Below are 18,032 nucleotides of genomic sequence, written 5' to 3' on the forward strand. Positions count from 1 at the left end.
ACGCGCATGCGCTATAGGTCCAATGCCGCCTTGCAATGAACTGAACATTCAGATCCTCTGAACGTACGTCCTTTTCGAAGGATACGCTTATTATAATGCATAAACCCTACTACACCTTGAGGTCTTACTGGGAAATGTTTGGATCCCAATCGGAGGAAAAGTACGCCTTCCGAATATTAATGGCCTATAATGGCAATTCCATGGTGAGGCACGGTGAGTCCACAGAGGGTGTGCGAGGCAGGCGCCGCGTTGCAAGAGTTGAGTGAAACATCTCAGGTCGCTTACCTTTAGGGCACCATGGTTACCATAAGTATCACCTGATTTAACAGTAAAGAATTACGCATTTTATCTGAACTGTTTGACGTAACGGTAAAATGCTATCCTTATAACAGGCCTTGGAGGCCCATAGGGTTGTGAGACGTCGAGGCTCCCACGTTATCCAGACAATCGGTTCACAGATGGCGGTGAGGTTGTCTTACGCGCCGGCCGCCATTTACCCCCCAGGAAGATTCCTGGTACTCATTTCTGTTAGAGGCTGAGTCGACCCAGGGCCGTAGTGCGGCTGGAAGGATTAGGTAAATTGAAAAATCGAGAACATCAGGGATCGAACTCGCAACCTTCCGGCTTGTAGCATAGTGCCTCTACCGCGTGTTCCCAGAATTATAGGGCCCTCTTGTTAAAACTCGTATTTCGGAGGTGCTTGATCCTTGACAGGGGCAACGACTGACCTGACTCAGATTTTCCGTGGTTTTCTCAAATTCCTCGCGGGGAATTCCGGTTACGTAGCGATCGCTTCCTTCCTAATTGTTTTAAATTCGCTATTCAGTAGTCATCCTACCATTTGACGCTACAGATTCTAGTTAATGACAACGTCGCAAAATTACCCACGATCCACAGTGGTTGCTATATGTACCACCTGCATCAACACTTCAAAACTCTGCATTCTGCCCACACAATGTATGTATATTCCATATGGTTCTCACAATAAACAGCGATTATTTCCCTAAACAGCATTAACCGGTTGAGCTCTGTAGTGGAGACGTAATGTGTTTCCTGTGAGGTACGGACTGATTACTTATATAGCCGGAATATTTCAGTCAATGTAGTGGCTGTCAAGCATACGACCGTTCAGGTGACTAGACTGCGTTGTAGCGGAAACTACTGGAAATAGGGCATAATCTGCTTACTGAACCTGGACTAGCAGAAGCCCTGTATATATTTTATATACATTTATTGACATGTTTAACATGTGAAATGTAGATATCCTTTACATTATGACAAATGACTTACTACTGCAGACAATGACTCTGACAAAAGACCTACCCGTCCTCTCGTCAGAGAAGGCGTCCCACAAAAAAAAAAAACCGTGACTGTCAAACAGTAATAAATATCTGGTTATAAGCCCCAGATTGGGCTCGACACCAAGACTGACTGACTGACCGTCAGTCGGAATGTGACTTTGACTTTGTCAATATAGTGACTAGGCTACGATTTGGGGTTCGATTCGCGGTAGGGGTAGATATATTTCTTCTCGCCGTATCTGTCCCCTGTAATATATAAACGCAGAATGTTTACGGACTGATTTCATATTCTCATAAACTGTGTAGTCTTTAACACATTATAATTGTGACCTTGATTCTTCCCTCAAGGCTATCGGAAACGTGGTATTTCTAGCGCACACACAATAAAACCATATGAAAGTATACATGCGTTGTCGTCATTCTTCTGGATCATTCATTCAGATTATTATACTATTTCAATGTTAACACTTGTGAACGTCATGTTTTTCACACTACAAAGGTAATTTTCAAAGTCCCCTTATCTTTGAGGCATTTGAGGAGACCTTGAAATTAAGGCTGGCTTCTAAAGAAACAACTGTTCACTGTCAAGTAAAAGTTTGATTGCTTAATGAGAGATATACTGTAGCAGAAACTCACTCGAAAAACTTTCAAGGAATACCAACGTAAAAATAATTGCGGGTTTAGAAATGTGTAGGATTAGTGTTCCTATTTCTAGAATTCCATGCACGTGCTAATCCATCGCGCTGGAGTCTAAGTGATTTTGCTATAGTTGGTAATGGAATATTTTGATGAGCATATACTTGCAACGAGCTGATCACAGTGACTGCGCAGTCTAAGGCATAAGCCATCTTCGTCCGCTCGTTCACTGGGATCGTGAGATCGAATCCCATTCGAATCCAACATTCTATTCTGTGTTTGTGTTGTTCTGTGTGTAAGTAGCAGCCTTGCAATGGGCTGATCCCCCGTCCAGGGCGTCCTACCGACTGTGTAGATTAAAAACTGAAAAAGTGACGAAGGTCCACAAGGGCTGTAGATCCATATACGAGTATAAATATAAACATTAGCAATGCACGCGGTTATGGCCACAGGTGGCGCTAAACGTTGATTTGTCACATATTTAGTGTCGGTCATTGTTAATGGAAGGTAATGATTTAAACTTCTCTTTATTTTACATAATTTTAAATATGAATGTATTTGAATTGATGCATATTCGTCAATATAAGGTTGCATAAGAAATGATATTTTGTTAAAAGCTATCTCTATGCTTAAATAATTAAGCAACATTCTGTGTAAACGTATGGGGGAGTGGAAGCATTGCTCCACCGTTCATAACATCGTCACAACATGGAGGTAAATATAAGGTTATCACAGCGATGAGTATGAAGATTTCTAATTTCTAGGACGTAATGTGTAGTCCGTTGAAAGTCAATGGACTTATCGGAGGAACACATCGCCTCCATCTTCAGGGTCGAAGAATACGCGAAGCAAGAAACCAACTTGAAGGCAGATGGCAAGCAGAGCAATCGGTTTGCCGAAATTTCGGATCCTGTAGGAAAGAGGAGGGAAATAGAAGACAACGTCATTTCCCGTTGGCTCGCTCGTAGGACAAAATGAACCGCCAGTAACCATTGGCTGTCTCACACAACAGAGCGAACCAATAGGAGACACGAGCAGTGCTAGTGTAGGAGAAGATAGAAGGGAAGTGGGCAGGGAAACGAGGAGTGTGGAAGAGAATTCGTGTACCGCTGTCCCAGGCATGACGTGAAGGAAGTTGGAGCAGAGGTAGTGGAGGGAACTCCGAGAGTGTCTAGGCATAGGGCTGATGAGTGCCGGGAGAGGGCAAAGTTGGTGTCCTACGCGGACCTACCACCTGCTGCCTCACAGCAACAAAATGTTTCGATAATGTTATACGTAAGCAGTATCGATATTAAATTCCATATCGATTGATATCTGTAATGAGAGTGGAGCTCGTTTGCATTGCTATTAATGAGGAGCTTCATAACTTGTACTCTTCTCCAAGTATAATTAGAATGATCAAGTCAAGGAGGATGAGGTTGGCGGGGCATGTAGCACGAATGGGGGAGACGAGGAATGCATATACGATATTGGTGGGAAAGCCAGAAGGAAGGAGACCACTGAGAAGACCAATGCTAGGTGGGTGGATAATATTAAAATGGATCTGAGAGATAGGATGGTATGGTTGAGGATAGAAACCAGTGGAGGGCTCTTGTGAACACGGTAATGAACCTTCAGGTTCCATAAAATTCTGGGAAATTCTTGTGTAGCTGCAGATTTGGCTTCTGAAAGAGGGCCAAGCTCCGTAAGTAAGGAAGGTAATTCACGATATGTATTTCATATATCTTCACTTTCAGGTGTATTAAGAGTGAAGTGTCAATATCTGCTGGGTTGGTTCTGGTGTTAGGGTTGTTTCATCTTGCGATGTTGGTACCGTAACTGCAGAACTCTCAGCCGTTGTCCTGCTGGGCGGTGAGTTCGTGTCCATCTGCAAATAAAACTATTCTATAGCACCTTACTTCTCGTCCGCTTTAACATTATGCAGAAACATATATATCTCTGTATACTTTGGAATCTTAACGGTGCTGCGTGATATTGTGATGAACAGTAGTTTCTCTGTCTTCAGCTGTTCTCATTTTCATGAAAAAGTTATTATTTTGAAGAACTTCTTGAAACGTATATTTCACATTCTTTCAATGCTGTGCTGTGATTACGCGAAGCAGGTCATTTAGTGTGCACGTAATGACATTGTAGCCTACAAACTCCTAGACAGATTTTGTTAAAATTCGATACGACAGACCTTCTCTTGAGTAACTGCATAATTGGCGGCTTCTGAAGAAGAGCTCAGCTCCTTGAAGTTAGTTAGTTAGTTAGTTACGACAGACGTTCACTATAGCATTCCATTATTACCTTTAAGGAACTTCAGAGAACGCCTTTGGTAATTATTGTGTATTAATATTGTCACATGTATGAGTGACTACAGACGGGATGTAGCTTGAATATTGGATTTATTGACCACTTACAGGTCATAACTACAAATAACTATAATACAATCGCTGATTTACACAATTTACAAATCGTACACGCTAAGCCTTTCCCAGCCTTCTGTATCCATATCAGCCGTTCCCTGGCAACGGCTTCTAACAGTGTGATTCTTCACCTTCACCCACCCAAATCCTCTCCTCACAGACTCCCGTGCAACTCTTCGGCACTGACCGAGTAGGAAACCCCGTTTCCAGTAGTTCCTATATTGTTGCGCGTCGATTCATTGCTGTGGGAATGTGTACACTGAGCCGCTGCCCAGAAACGGCTATGGTATATCCTCCCATCCCACAGTCGTTACATAGCAATGGCTCTAAACGTTATAATACTTACTTACTTATGGAGTTGAGCCCTTCTTGAGGAGAAGCCAAATCTGCAGCTACTCAAGAATTTCCCGGCATTTTATGGAACCCGAAGGTTCATTACCGTCTTCACAAGAGCCCTACTCTGGTCCCTATCCTGAGCCAGATCAATCCAACCCATACCATCCCATCCTATATCTCTAAGATCCATTGTCCACCTATTTGCGCCTTCGTGTTCCCAGTGGTCTCTTTCCTTCTGGCTTTCCCGCCAATATGCTATATGCATTCCTCTTCTCCCAAATTCGTGCTACATGCCCTGCTCACTTCATCCTCCTTGTCACAATATTATGGAGATAAATTAGTGACTTTTCTCAGTCTTTCCAGGCAAATGCTGGGATTTTATTTCAGTTAGGCGATGGTAGCTGCCTTCTGAAACCTTTAAAGTTCATAATTCCCTAACCATTCTACTGGGACTACCATTAAATAGCCCAGATGAAAGTATTGACCGAATACTCACCCAGTCAGAGGAACTGGTGCTCTGTGTAAGCACTGTGTAATTCTTCATGTTCTCGTGCAGAATAGTGAGGAGTGGGTTCCTTGGACCGCAGGTACCACGAAAGTCATCTGAAGCTAGGGCCCACGTCATTGCTCCAGCGTATCCCCCCTCCTTTATGAAGTCCATCTTTATCTGTATGCTTCTGGTGTTCTCGTATCCTACCCACAGGTTCCCTGTCAACATGAAGCATTGCGTGTCCAGAACTTGGTGACGGTCACGTAACCAGGAGCTTCATAATTCGCACTCCGGTTTAGCTTAGTATGTGTATCGACTACACTGCGGGCTGGAGTGCCAGGGTTCTGTTCCATGCCGGGTTTTGGGGCCCACACAGCTTTCTGTGCAATGGCCACCGGCCGAGGCATGAAGCTGACCACTGTCCTCCATCTAATGGCGAGGTTAAGGATGGTGGAGTTATACCTCCACTTCTCCATATGTATGCATGGCGTGGTGCTTATATAGTTAAGTACAGGAATAACCTTAAAAAATATAAAGTTAAAGCTATCCCTGTAACAGACCGTGAAGGCCCACAGGGTTGTGAGACGTCGAGGCTTCCGCATTTTCTTTAGACAATCGGCTCACAGATGGCGGTGAGGTTGTCTTACGCGCCAGCCGCACTTTACCCCCAGGAAGATTCCTGGTACTCATTTCTCTTAGAGGTTGAGTCGACCCCAGGACCATAGTGCGGCTGGAAGGATTAGGTGAATTGAAACATCCAGTGACATCGGGAATCTAACCCGCGACCTTCCGGCTTGTAGTATAGTGCCTCAACCAACTACGCTATCACGTACCTCTTCCTTTCGTTATGTGGAGATATTTTTTTTTTCCTTGGCACTACAGCCCCAGTGGGCCTAGGCCTACCTCCATGAACTTCTCCGTTCACTTAGGTTTTTCTAGATCTTACACATTCGGTAGGACTCCTTGGGCAGGGGATCAGCTCGTCGCAAGGCCTCTACCTGTACACAAACACAGAAAAACGCACACACACAAACTAAACATCCATGCCCTGAGTGAGAATGTGGAGATATTAGGATGATAAAATCAAGGAGGATGGGATTTGCATGGCATGTAGCACGCATGGGGAGGAAGAGCAGTTCGCACAGAGTTCTGGTAGGAAAACGTGAAGTAAAGAAATCATTGGGAAGTCTTAGGCGCAGATGGGACAATGATATTAATATGTCTGAAAGAAAAATGTTGGGAGGTCATGGTCTCAATTCACCTGTTTAAGTATACGAAATAGTGGCGAGCTTTTGTGAGCACGGTAATGAACTTCAGGGTTTTAATGGAACTAGGAACTTCACTGCCGTGTTCAGAAAAGGCCACCAACACCAAGCAAGTCACAGAGAAGGCTCGTTCAAGGCAGACAGTTTCTGATTTTATTTGTGAGGTGCTTGGTTCGAGGCTTGGCGAGGAACACCAACTGTCCTAGCAGTTTCTTCGTGGTTTTCCGGATCGTGTCCCGGAAACTGCCGAAATAATACTTCGACTTGTGCCACAACCACGTCCACATGCTTGGAAATTCATTATTCGCTATCAAATCGTTCGACGTTATATAGATTCAGCTGCTGATATCTCGTTAAATAAACTACAAAATTTCACTTTGTACGGACTGAATGCTTGCGTACCTTTATATGCATATGGACATTTGCCAAAATCGTCCCATTTCTCTGTCCACTCACTGTTTTGTTCTTGAAGAGCTCTGCATATCTGTAACATAATTCATGTATCGATTATTGGATTATATTTTACGCTAATGGTACTGTCATATGCATGAGTGTGACTATAGACGGGGTTTGCTAATATTGGACACTTCAACACACAACTCATGACTACACTTTAGAAATCATACGAGGACTAGTGTTCTCAGTCACGGTCTTCAGTGCCATTGCTTGGTAACGGCTTCCAACGGCAGACGTTCCCTTTACTCTGGATTCCCGAACGGTCCCGTGCCTCAGCCACCAGCTTCTCACAGCAACAGCTCACAACTGAACCGCAGCAGTTCTCTAACTCACTGCAACTGATAATTGGTCCTTGTTATAACACCTGGGCACGGACCGCGTATAAAACGTCATCTATTGCTGTGTTCTGTCGTTGCTGTGGAAACATGATTGTTTGAGAAGCTGTTACTTAGCAGTGGCTGTTGTATAGTTGCTTCTTTCTCCGTCGTTGCCTAGGAAGGAGTCTACATGCAACAATACATTCCATTGTCTGTTTTTATTTCTCTTAATTGTTCTAAGATTTTAATTTATTAATTCTAGTAATGTGGTATACTTTATTTTTAAGATGAAAATTTTATTAGCAATATATTTTTGTAGAATTTTAAATTCTCACTGCGGTAGTTACGAAGAGTGCTACTTTCTGGAACATAACGCCGTGTAATCCGTTGAAACACAGCCGACGTTTCGGAGGAACATATCGCCTCCATTTTCAGGGTCGGCTTGCCAGCAGCTTTCACGCTAATATCTTGCTCGGATTATTTCTTCCTGAAGATGGAGGCGATATGTTCCTCCGAAACGTCGTTTCGTTTTCAGCGGACTACACGGCGTTATATAGGAGTCGGGGTAGTGTAGTCGGTATAACGACTGGCTACGGGCTGGACGACAGGGGTCGTAATTCTAGTCCCAGTAGAGTCAAGAATTTTCTCTTTTTCAAATTGTGCAGACCGGCTCTGGGGTCCACTCACTCTCCTATCCAGTGGGTACCGGAGGCTCTTCCTCCGGGGCTAAAGCGGCAGGGGCGTGAAGCTAATCACTCACCTCCAACTAGTGCCGAGGACAAGAAAATGTGGATCTATGCATCCACTCCTCCATGCGCCTTTATGGCGCGCTGCTTAATTAGCTAAACACAGGGACAGCTTTACCCCTTGCACGTTACTATATCGCAGAAGATATCACTCGCGCAAGTTACGTAATCTGTTATTGAAATTAATGCGAATAAACACGTTGCATGGCAGTTTGTTTGCTTATAAAAAGTAGTAAATATTTGTTGGTAGTTCCTACCTGGTTGTAAGGCATCCCTCCTGCAACTTTGGCGTCCCTGTCGATGGGAGTGCCTGGTTCGTAGCTGGTACTGTTAGGACTCAGTACATAGGCATGCCCGTAAAATGGGACTCCCAGCACAAGCTTATGTGCAGGACAGCCCATGTCCACCCAGAGCTGAAGTCCGCCAGCCTGTGTAAAACACAAAGTGACTTCTCTTATTTAATGGATGCAGACGGAAATACAAGTCGCTGTTTCCGAATTCCAGGCTCTAAAGTATTGCTCTTCGATTCAAATTATAAGGTGTGTGGTCTTCGGTTGTTTTGTAACTCATCACGTGATTAAACGAGTCATCGTTTCCTCTTACGGTTTTATGAAAAAGAAGGATTTCGGATAGTTTTACTATGCTTTGAGAATTAGAAGACGGTGTCAAACATCGGAGTTTACGCAGAAAAACTAAAACATTTTATGTTTTAAAAACATTTATTTGTTTTAAGTGAGAGGCAGTGAATGGCGACTGTGAAGAACCAGTGTAGTCTGTTACTTATCAACGTTTCGGAGTAGAGTACAGCTTCCATCTTCAGGGTAGATGCGTAAGGTGCGTGGTAGGTAACCGTTTATGATATAAGTGAGGATAATGGCCGCTTTCTTTTTACAGTGTTGGGTACAGTTCTCTTAATACGATAATTTTATAAAGACCCTTTTCATCTCTTTTAGTATGTTTCCATGTACTGCACAAGCTAATAAAGTGTTACGAGTTTTATCAGTAGCGGAGTTATGAAGTATGCTCTTTGTGTCTTATTTTGCACTTGTTCGAACATGAAGCATACTTACAACATTGACGCTTTCCAAGTCACCTTTATCGTGCGGTCTCTTATATAACGGGCTATGCACATCAGCAAATCCATCCCAAATGCCTCTCATATCATACGCCATAAGGTGCACAGCATTGGAAAGCCTGCAACAACAAGATCAAGGCAGTACGTAACAGTGGAAATAAAACGATAAATCTGAATTGTCTCATTGTCTTAAGTTCTTTCTCCACGTGTTCTTGTGGCTCGTCATAGCGAATCAGGATCAGTCGTGTGGCTGCGTGGAAAGAGCTCTATTTAGACCACTGGTTCGCTGAGACGCGCCTTAAACCCTCGTGGTAAAAGCGCCCCCCCCCAAAAAAAAAATAAATTAGAGGAAATTATTGGAACGCCATAAAATTAATTTTGTTATTAACAAACAATTATAATTGAGGTTATTACAGCGGTGACTGTGAAAATTGACTTGTGAGATGCTGCCTCCATCTTCAGGGTGGATGAAGCAGGCAGCATATACCTCTGGTATTTTTTTATGGTTTATTTAAAGACGCTGTCAGTAGCTAAGACTGTATGGAGTCGAACGCTACGATCTGTGAACAGTGACTTGGGAAGGATGTCGAAGGAAGCGGTCGTGACCTATTGTAAAGTAATATCCCCAGAAGTTTCCTAGAGAGGTTGGGAAAATGTAAGAAAATGTAATAGTCAATGTTCTGGCCTGGATTCGAACAGAGCATCTCCCGAAAATAAGTCATAAGCGTAAGCAATTGAGCAAAATATTTTCGGTCGAAATGTCGGTGATTATAGTATACTGGACTACACGGTGTCACATCTCAGAAGTCTGCATAGTCACGGCCGTGGGAACCTCAAGTATTCATTTTTGCTTCGTGCAACTTACCGACAGAGCTCAGGGACGTTGTATCCATCCTCAAGTTTGCGCTTCGTGAGAGGGACGGCCATAGTGATCTCCCATCCATAGCCCTCGTATTCGAACGCCGTTCTCAGTTCTTCAACAAGAGACAAGAAATTGTCCTTGTCAGAAGGATTACCCCCTCTCTCCTTCGCCCCAGGATATTCCCAATCCAGGTCTATTCCATCAAATCCATATTCGTGCATGAAATCTACAAGAAATTGCACATCTGACAGCCATTCCACTTTATATTTTTTGTATCATGTGTATTTGGGCAATGTTGCCGACGTTTCGGAGGCACATCCTGCATCAGTCTTCGAGGCCGAATTGAATAACAGGAGTGTTAGTGTATATGTAGGTTTTTTTTTTTGGCCAGCGGACCCATTGGGGCCTGTGCACAGTGGAATGCCACGAAAAGTTACTTAAAAGGGTCGTTTTATCAATATTTCCCTGTCCAATGTCTCTCTTTTCTCGTACTGGAAACCCCCCCCCCCTCGTGCATCAATTGGACCAAAAACTATGTGCATAACGGCTCAACCAGTACGCTTCTACTTTCAAAATGGAGGTAGCATGTACCTCCGAAACGTCAGCAGTATTTAGCACATCAGCATGGTACAAAGACTCGGTATTAACAATGAAGCATCGTGACAAATCTGGCATAGTGAATACCCTAAGTTGCGCCATTTCTGGCACGGAGAAAATGGCCGACAACATCCAGAAAAGCTTAAGACTAAGGTTATGTAACAAATCATGACCATTATCTCTTTAATTCTTTTATTTTGCACATGAGTGTTTACGAGACAAACTTTGTTCCGTATGTTGCTTAATGTCTCATAAAAATGTTTCACAGGATCAAGTTTATGGCTGAAAGAAATATGTGTGTATGCATATATGTGTGTGCCAGTCCTGATGTCTGTATATAACTACATTACTGACATGTTTAACGTTTAAAATATGTATAATCCACTTTTTAAAGATGCATAACGCATAGTTCTTAACGACCTACATTTACAAAAAAAATAGTTCTCTGCTTAGTTACAATATTTATTTAAAATTAATTAATTGGAGGGGCCCGTTGGAAATTCAACGGGAAGTCTCATTGCTTGTTATACACAACATTACCCGCAAGCAGATGAGCGTGTCTACGGCCACTTGCCGCAAGATGGTTGCCCATTGGCCTACAGCCGTAGCGTTCACGAGCTGGGCATCCCTCATCTCCTAACTTGAGACAATCAGAACGAAAATATCATGTTTCAGTCATGAACGCCGTCAAGTGGCGCCTCCATCGGCGTTCCCTAGAACTCCTTGCAAGTGGCGTGGAACGGCTGTTGTTACGTGTGTTGAATGTAACCATAACTGCTGCTTAGTTTCGGTACAGTATAACAGAGACATTGCTTCATCCTTACCCACGACACTAGCCACAAAAACAGCTCTTCTCTCCTTGACTGATACGAGAGCCGAATATTTATAACCACCTTCAGCCCAACCTCCCACCGATAACAGAGTCTTCAGTCCTGGAAATTTCTCTTTGATGTCTGTGAAGTTAATGTAACCGCTCAGTTCCATATCGACCTATGAAATAATAAAATTTAATGTAAGTATGTAATCACGAACATAGACTGTGGCTGTTGAGAATATTTGTACCGAAGAGAGATGAAGTGACAGGAGGTTGGAGAAAATTGCATACTGAGGAGTTTCATAACTCGTACTCCTCTCCAAGTATAATTAGAATGATCAAGTCAAGGAGGGTGAGGTGAGCAGGGAATTTAGCACGAATGGGAAAAAGAGGAATGCACATAGGATATTGGTGGGAAGGCCAGAATGAAGGAAAGACACCACTAGGAAGACCACGACATAGATGGGCGAACAATAGTAAAATTGACCTTAGCTGGGTTGGGGTGGTATGGTCTGGATTGATGTGGCTCAGGATAGGAACCAGTGGAGGGCTCTTGTTAACACGGTCATGAAAGTTTCGTATAATTATGGAAGTTCTTGAGTAGGTGCACAATTGGCGGCGTGTCAAGAAGGGCTCAGCTTCATGAGTGTGCAACCAAAGCAACAAAATTACTTATGTCTAGCCTAAAATAAATGTTCGCCTCTTTAGTTGCAACTTGTAGCTCAGCTGTGCAAGTCGAAGCGACTGAGTCTGCAGCCATCTGCTAACGCTGGTTCCTCGCTCACGGATTTTTATACCCTGAAGATGGAAGTTACACGTTCCTCCGAAACGTCGGTTTACACAATACCTACACGGTTCCACATCCCAGAAGACAGCATTGTTCGCGTTATACGGATGTTACATCTGTCCGTCTCTTTATCTGTGACGTGGTATCAGCGCGAAAACCATCTGATATTTTATTATATAGGAAACCTTCCTGAAAACTTTTCGAAAATTACAACTTGCAGCCATATTGATTTATAATAAAACATAGTTTACATAATACCACAAATGATTTTTCTCCATATATTTCAAGGAAATAACGTCTCCGGTCTAGAAAACCGAGATTAACGGCAGTGGGGAACCGGTACGCTGACCACGTGACACCCTCTATCCGCAAAAGTTGGCAGTAACTTCGCCGACAAGCGGCGGTCGCTCGGTCAGCATAGTTTGCTTGCGGACTACAAACCACGGAGTTTGTTTTATATTCTATTAATCGTTCCATAGATAAATTTGAAATTCTATATGGGAGACTTTAATGAAAACTTGTCGAAAATTCCAACTTTCAGCCATCTTGATATGTAGTAAAGCTTGGTTTACATAACGCCATAAATGTATTTTTGCCTGCAGCTTATAAACCATTCCACGGATACGTGAGATGTTCAGTCCTTTAAATTCCTTTATGCTTTTATGCTTTTAGCTAAGCATAATGGACTTTACTGAAGGTCAGTGGTAATTTTGTGCACAAGATTATAGAGTACACCATTTGTAGTCATGTTTCATATATAATACAGGGTGATTCTGAATTATTGTATGATTATTATTCTGATTTAGAATCACTGTATATATGACATTAGTTATATGTATATATTTTTTTTTGTCTCACCTCTGGGTCCAGGGCCAGGAGGTCCCATGTTACGTTATTCACGCCGGCGAAAGAGTACAGCACATGCGTACACAGGTCCCCTGGTATGTCCTCCACAGTATAGCGCCCTTCTTTTGGGTTCTTGATAGCCCAGCTCTCGAAATAGCAAGCCACTCTAGCCGGATTATCTCCTAGTCAATCATGATTGGTCACGTTCAAATATCGCGAATCAGAATTCTTCTAAGATGCTCAGCATTGATGTTTCCAAAACAGTTTACGTTAATTTTGATTATATTTTATTGCATATTTAACCAATTTCGTGTTACGGACAGTCTAATTTCGTCATGAAATTTAAATACGTGTTTTGTAGTTTTTTTATCGCTAGTGGAGTGGGACTAAGTCCCTTGCACTGCGGCCACTTCTGGCCTATTGTACCAGCCTCAGATGATAGGTGAGAGTGATTGTGGAGCAATTGTTGGAATGAAGATTGGGAGGGGAAACTGAAATACTCGGAGAAAACCTGCCCCAGTGCAACTTTGTCTCCCACAAATTCCACTTAACCAAACCCGGGATCGAACCTGGGCCGCCGCGGTGGCAAGTCAGCGACTAACCGCTTGAGCTATGGCGCGGTCCTGTTTTGTAGTTAGTTCATACCGTTCTGTATAGATGGCTCTGCAATATGTGATTTATGTAGTTCATTTTACTATGGTGTAAATACCTACATTATACGTAACCGTTTAATGTAGGGACACTGATGAACTGGAAAGGATTTTGAAGGAAGGGTAGTAGTACAGGGTGTTCAATGAAGGAGGAAACTTCGCAACACCGCTGATCGGCCCCAACATTCCTCACAGATTGCTGCTGTAACTATAACGGCGCGCGTTTATCAGCAGTTACAGCAGAAATCTGTGAGGAATGTTGGACCGGATCAGCGGTGTTGCGAAGTTTCCTCCTTAACTGAACGCACTGTATAATTATGTAATATCATGGAATTTGCGTGGAGGGACTGAGAAATGCCGCGAAAGCATCAGTCCAAAGCCTACACAAGGGAACTGTGAATAGAGAGCATAAAACAGATATGAACTGTCTTCCTTACTCTGCAACAAGTCAAGTGACAGGGTAGAAGTGAAGCCCTTAACTTAAAGTCAGAGAATGTGATAGTATGCTGCGTGATCAGGGCTATAGCACACCTCTGGAGGCGGTGATAGACGAATATGAAGTAATGATAGAACTGTGATTATCTGGGGAAATAGAAGAAACTTGGTTCTGTTCCACTTCATCCACTGCGAATCTCACGTGAAGCCGCCCGGGATCGAACCCGAGACTTTTGGGTGAGAAACCGACGCCCCTCTAAACTAAACATGACTGAAATATTATAATGTGAATGAATACCAAACTTCACGGCGCACTTAGATTCTCATACCTAGAAATAAGGCACTTCACGAAATTGGTTAGGTTCTTCTATGCTGCTTTAAATACTGTAATTGAATTTTTAGAATAATTACCTGCAGTGGGCTGCGCTGCTTGTAGGAGAAAGGTACCACAGATGAAAGCCGTTAGCAGCGTCGTCATTTGTATTAATTGCCGTAGATATTAAGCAGCACCAAGTGACCCTGTAACAAATATACGCTTATGTAGATTTCTTAAACTGTATCTAAAAAAGGCAAGATAAAGTTGCCCCTGTGCTTAACTAATTAAGCACTACGCCATGAAGGCGTATGGGGGAATGGATGTATATATCCACATTTTCTTGACCTCGGCGCTAGTTGGAGGTGAGTGATCAGCTTCATCCTCCGGCCTCTTTACCCCCGGTAACCATTGGATAGAAGGTCTGGACGATGTGGAGAAGTGAAAATTTTTATCCCTATCGGGACTTGAACTCCGACCCCTTTGTCGTCCAGCCCTTAGCCAGTCGCTATACTGACTACGCTATCCCGGCTGCAAACTGTGTCTAAAACATATTTTAAAGTACGTCATCATCAGACAGTGACGTAGATCGTTACGTCATTAGTGGAAAGTGACTAGACTCTATTTTGGGATCCCACTGAATACCCATTTCTTTCATAAGTTTGCCTACTGAACGTGTGACGTACCCTCAGAAATGATTTAGACAGACTATAGTACACTTGTTATAGGTACTATGATGAGACTGTCTACTTTGGTTGACAGGTACCGACGTTTCGAAGAGACCTGCTGCCTTACTTACGGTACTCCAAAAATACAGGCAGGTTCCTTCGAAACGTCGGTACCTACCTAGCAAACGACACGTTCCGAGGACACTGCACTATTCGTACTGTAGCACTTTATAATATTTGTTTCAACGTTCATAGAAGTAGCCAGAAAATTATCAAATTTTGTAAGAAATTTCTCTAAGAATTTGACAAGTTTGTAATGCTTTTCTTCGATAACGTTCTTAATTCCTTTAAAACTCAAAATATACATCCGCAGTTCTTTAAAAACACAATTGTAACAGTATGTACCACCTACTTAGGATTGAAAATGAATTTTACCCACACAGTGTCTTTATGTGCTTCATAAGGTTCTCACAATAAACAGCGACTGTTCCCCCAAACAGCATTAACCGGCTAATTTTTATAATACAGATGCAAAGTGTTTCCTGCGAGGTACGAACTGAAATCTTGTATGCTGTTTAGGCTCTGAAGTGTTAATGTTGCTCTGACAAATGACAGAACCGTCCTATCGTCAGAGAGGGCGTTCCACAAAAACAAGACGGAAACTATCAAACAGTAATAAATATATGGTCATAAGCCCAAGATTGGGCTCGACACCAAGACTGACTGACTGACCGTCAATCACAATGTGACTTTGACTTGAAAGTTAATGTTATGTATGTAATTCATAAACACTGCTTGATGCTTGGGTTTCTCGTCGACCAGGAAGACGGAGGCACTTATTTCCTCCGAAATGTCGGTATACCTCCACCAGACTACACGGCTTCATATTGTAGAAATCACCACACACGGCTGTGTCCTTACCTCGTGTCCCTTCTTGCCCGTAGAATGAGTCTAACTGAGCAAAGGAAGATGTAGAATATATCAGCTTACCTTAGAGACTGTAACAGTTATTGACCCTAGCATCACGCACATCAGTGAGGAGGCCAGCTGGAGACAACAGGCGTTAGTGTCTGTTATTACAGACCGGTTTGGGCCATTAAGAAGCTGGGGCCGCCTTCAGGTCTAAGAAGAGAATGTTGGGGAGATCCTACGAGGAAAAAAGTAACAGGAGTCTGGAGAAAATTGCATAATGAGGAGGTTCATAACTTGTGTTCTTCACCATATATTATTATTAGACTGTTTCGGTCAAAGAGGATGAGATGGACACGGCATTTAGCATGCATGGGAGAGAAGTGCATAGAGAGTTTCGGTAAGAAAACCGGAAGTAAGGAGCCACTAGAAAAAAAATAGGCGCAAATGGAAAGCTAATATTGTAGTGTAAACCCGTTGCTAAGCCGTAACTCTGTAAACAACGACAGTTTCTGGGCAACGGCTCGGTAAACACGTTCCCGCTGCAACAAATACGCACACAACAGCGTTACTGTTGGAAACGGGGTGCTTCTACGTGATACGTGCTGAGATGTTATAAGCAAGGGACAAAGTCAGTTGATAGGCAAACCCGTGTGGAGGTGGGGTCGAAACCTCCATCATGACCCTGTGAGTCGTAGGAGGCGACGAAAAGGGAAGTCTCAAATCTGAGACAGTAAAATATGGTCGCGAGTTCCAAGGGACTCGGACCAGAGAAAGACTGCGCTGGCAAGGGCCAGCAGCATATACAAAAGACAGACCCGTCCTCTCGTTAGAGAGGGCACTCCACCAGAACAAGACTATAACTGTCCAGAAGTAATAAATATCTGGTCATGAGCCCGAGTATGGTTCAATATCAAGATTTAACTGATTGACTGACCGTCAGGCGCAATGTGACTTTAACTTTGACCTGTGTAATCAAATGTAAACACACAATATAATTTTGGGCATGTCCATCGTCCTGTGTTTTTCGAACAGGTTTCGGAAACTTTATCCGTGGCCGTCACTGAATGTAGGGGAACAAAGATTCCTGCCCGAATGGACCCGTTGGAGAGACGTCATCTCGCTTACTGCACTGCTTTCAAATGTGTTACCCTAGAACCCAGCAAGGGGAAACAACTGATCACAGTGCCACTTAATCCACCTCGAATTTAACATAAAGTGGCCCGGGTTTGAATTTAACGCTGCGTGGTAAGGGCCGAATCCCTCGAGCTGTGATACCTCTTGAAATGCCAAACAAAACCTGCATTGCTTCCCTGGCAAATTTTATTATCGAAAATATTTTTAATGGCAACAAAACCCACTAACAGATCTTCCGGGGTGTAATGCCTTGCAGTCTGGTGAATGTCAGTTGACGTTTCGGAGGTACATATCGCCTCTGCCTTAAGGGTCAGGCAAGATACCTGCATGAAGCAGACAGCAAACAGAGGCGTTATATCCAAAAAAGGTGAAATTCTTCCTAGTTATCGCTGTGATAACCTCTTAGAAGGGTAGATAAGTGTCAGAATAGCTGGAGGAACTACTAATACAAATTGTGGCTTCCGGGTAGACAGAACTTGAGCATGCCGTTTTCTTTTATTTAGAAAATATTGGAAGACGGTATACACTTAGCTGCGCCTGAACGATTTAGTTCCGGTATTCTCCGTTAGATATCAGCGCGATACAGATACGTGGCCAACCAGCAGCGCTACATATGGTTAGAAGTCTTACTATTTATATCGAAGTTTGCTTTCAGAAGGTAGTAAAAGATGGCGCAAATGTTCAATAATATTAAGAATATTAAAATGAAATTGTCGAAGGTTCATTACCGTGTTCGCAAGAGCCCGCTTGCGTGTAGTCTACATGCTGACAGCGTCTTTAAATAAGCAACAAGAATCCGCCACTGGCCTCTATCCTACACCAGTTCACACACTTCTATTACTTATTTACTTACTTACTTACTTTTACTCATCTAGCTGAGCCCTTGTGGAGGAGCCGCCAAATCTGCAGCTACTCAAGAATTTCCCAGCATTTTATGGAACCCGAAGGCTCATTACCGTGTTCACAAAAGCCCTCCACTGGTCC

The 18,032-nt window shown here is 43.1% G+C and overlaps 1 protein-coding gene across 1 annotated transcript; it reads right to left on the reverse strand.

Annotated features, from left to right (window-relative positions):
* Window positions 1–3,533: 3,533 nt before the first annotated feature.
* LOC111874950 (endochitinase) lies at window positions 3,534–14,514 on the reverse strand. Its single transcript, XM_023870839.2, has 9 exons — window positions 14,433–14,514; window positions 12,949–13,118; window positions 11,314–11,479; window positions 9,896–10,118; window positions 9,026–9,149; window positions 8,213–8,383; window positions 6,839–6,920; window positions 5,178–5,389; window positions 3,534–3,804 (listed from the first exon to the last, which is right to left on the reverse strand). The coding sequence occupies exons 1-9, from the start codon at window positions 14,497–14,499 to the stop codon at window positions 3,679–3,681; spliced, it is 1,341 nt and encodes a 446-aa protein (XP_023726607.1). The 5' UTR covers window positions 14,500–14,514; the 3' UTR covers window positions 3,534–3,678.
* Window positions 14,515–18,032: the final 3,518 nt, after the last annotated feature.

The sequence above is a fragment of the Cryptotermes secundus genome, unplaced genomic scaffold (assembly GCF_002891405.2).
Source record: "Cryptotermes secundus unplaced genomic scaffold, Csec_1.0 scaffold743, whole genome shotgun sequence".
NCBI lineage: Eukaryota > Metazoa > Arthropoda > Insecta > Blattodea > Kalotermitidae > Cryptotermes > Cryptotermes secundus.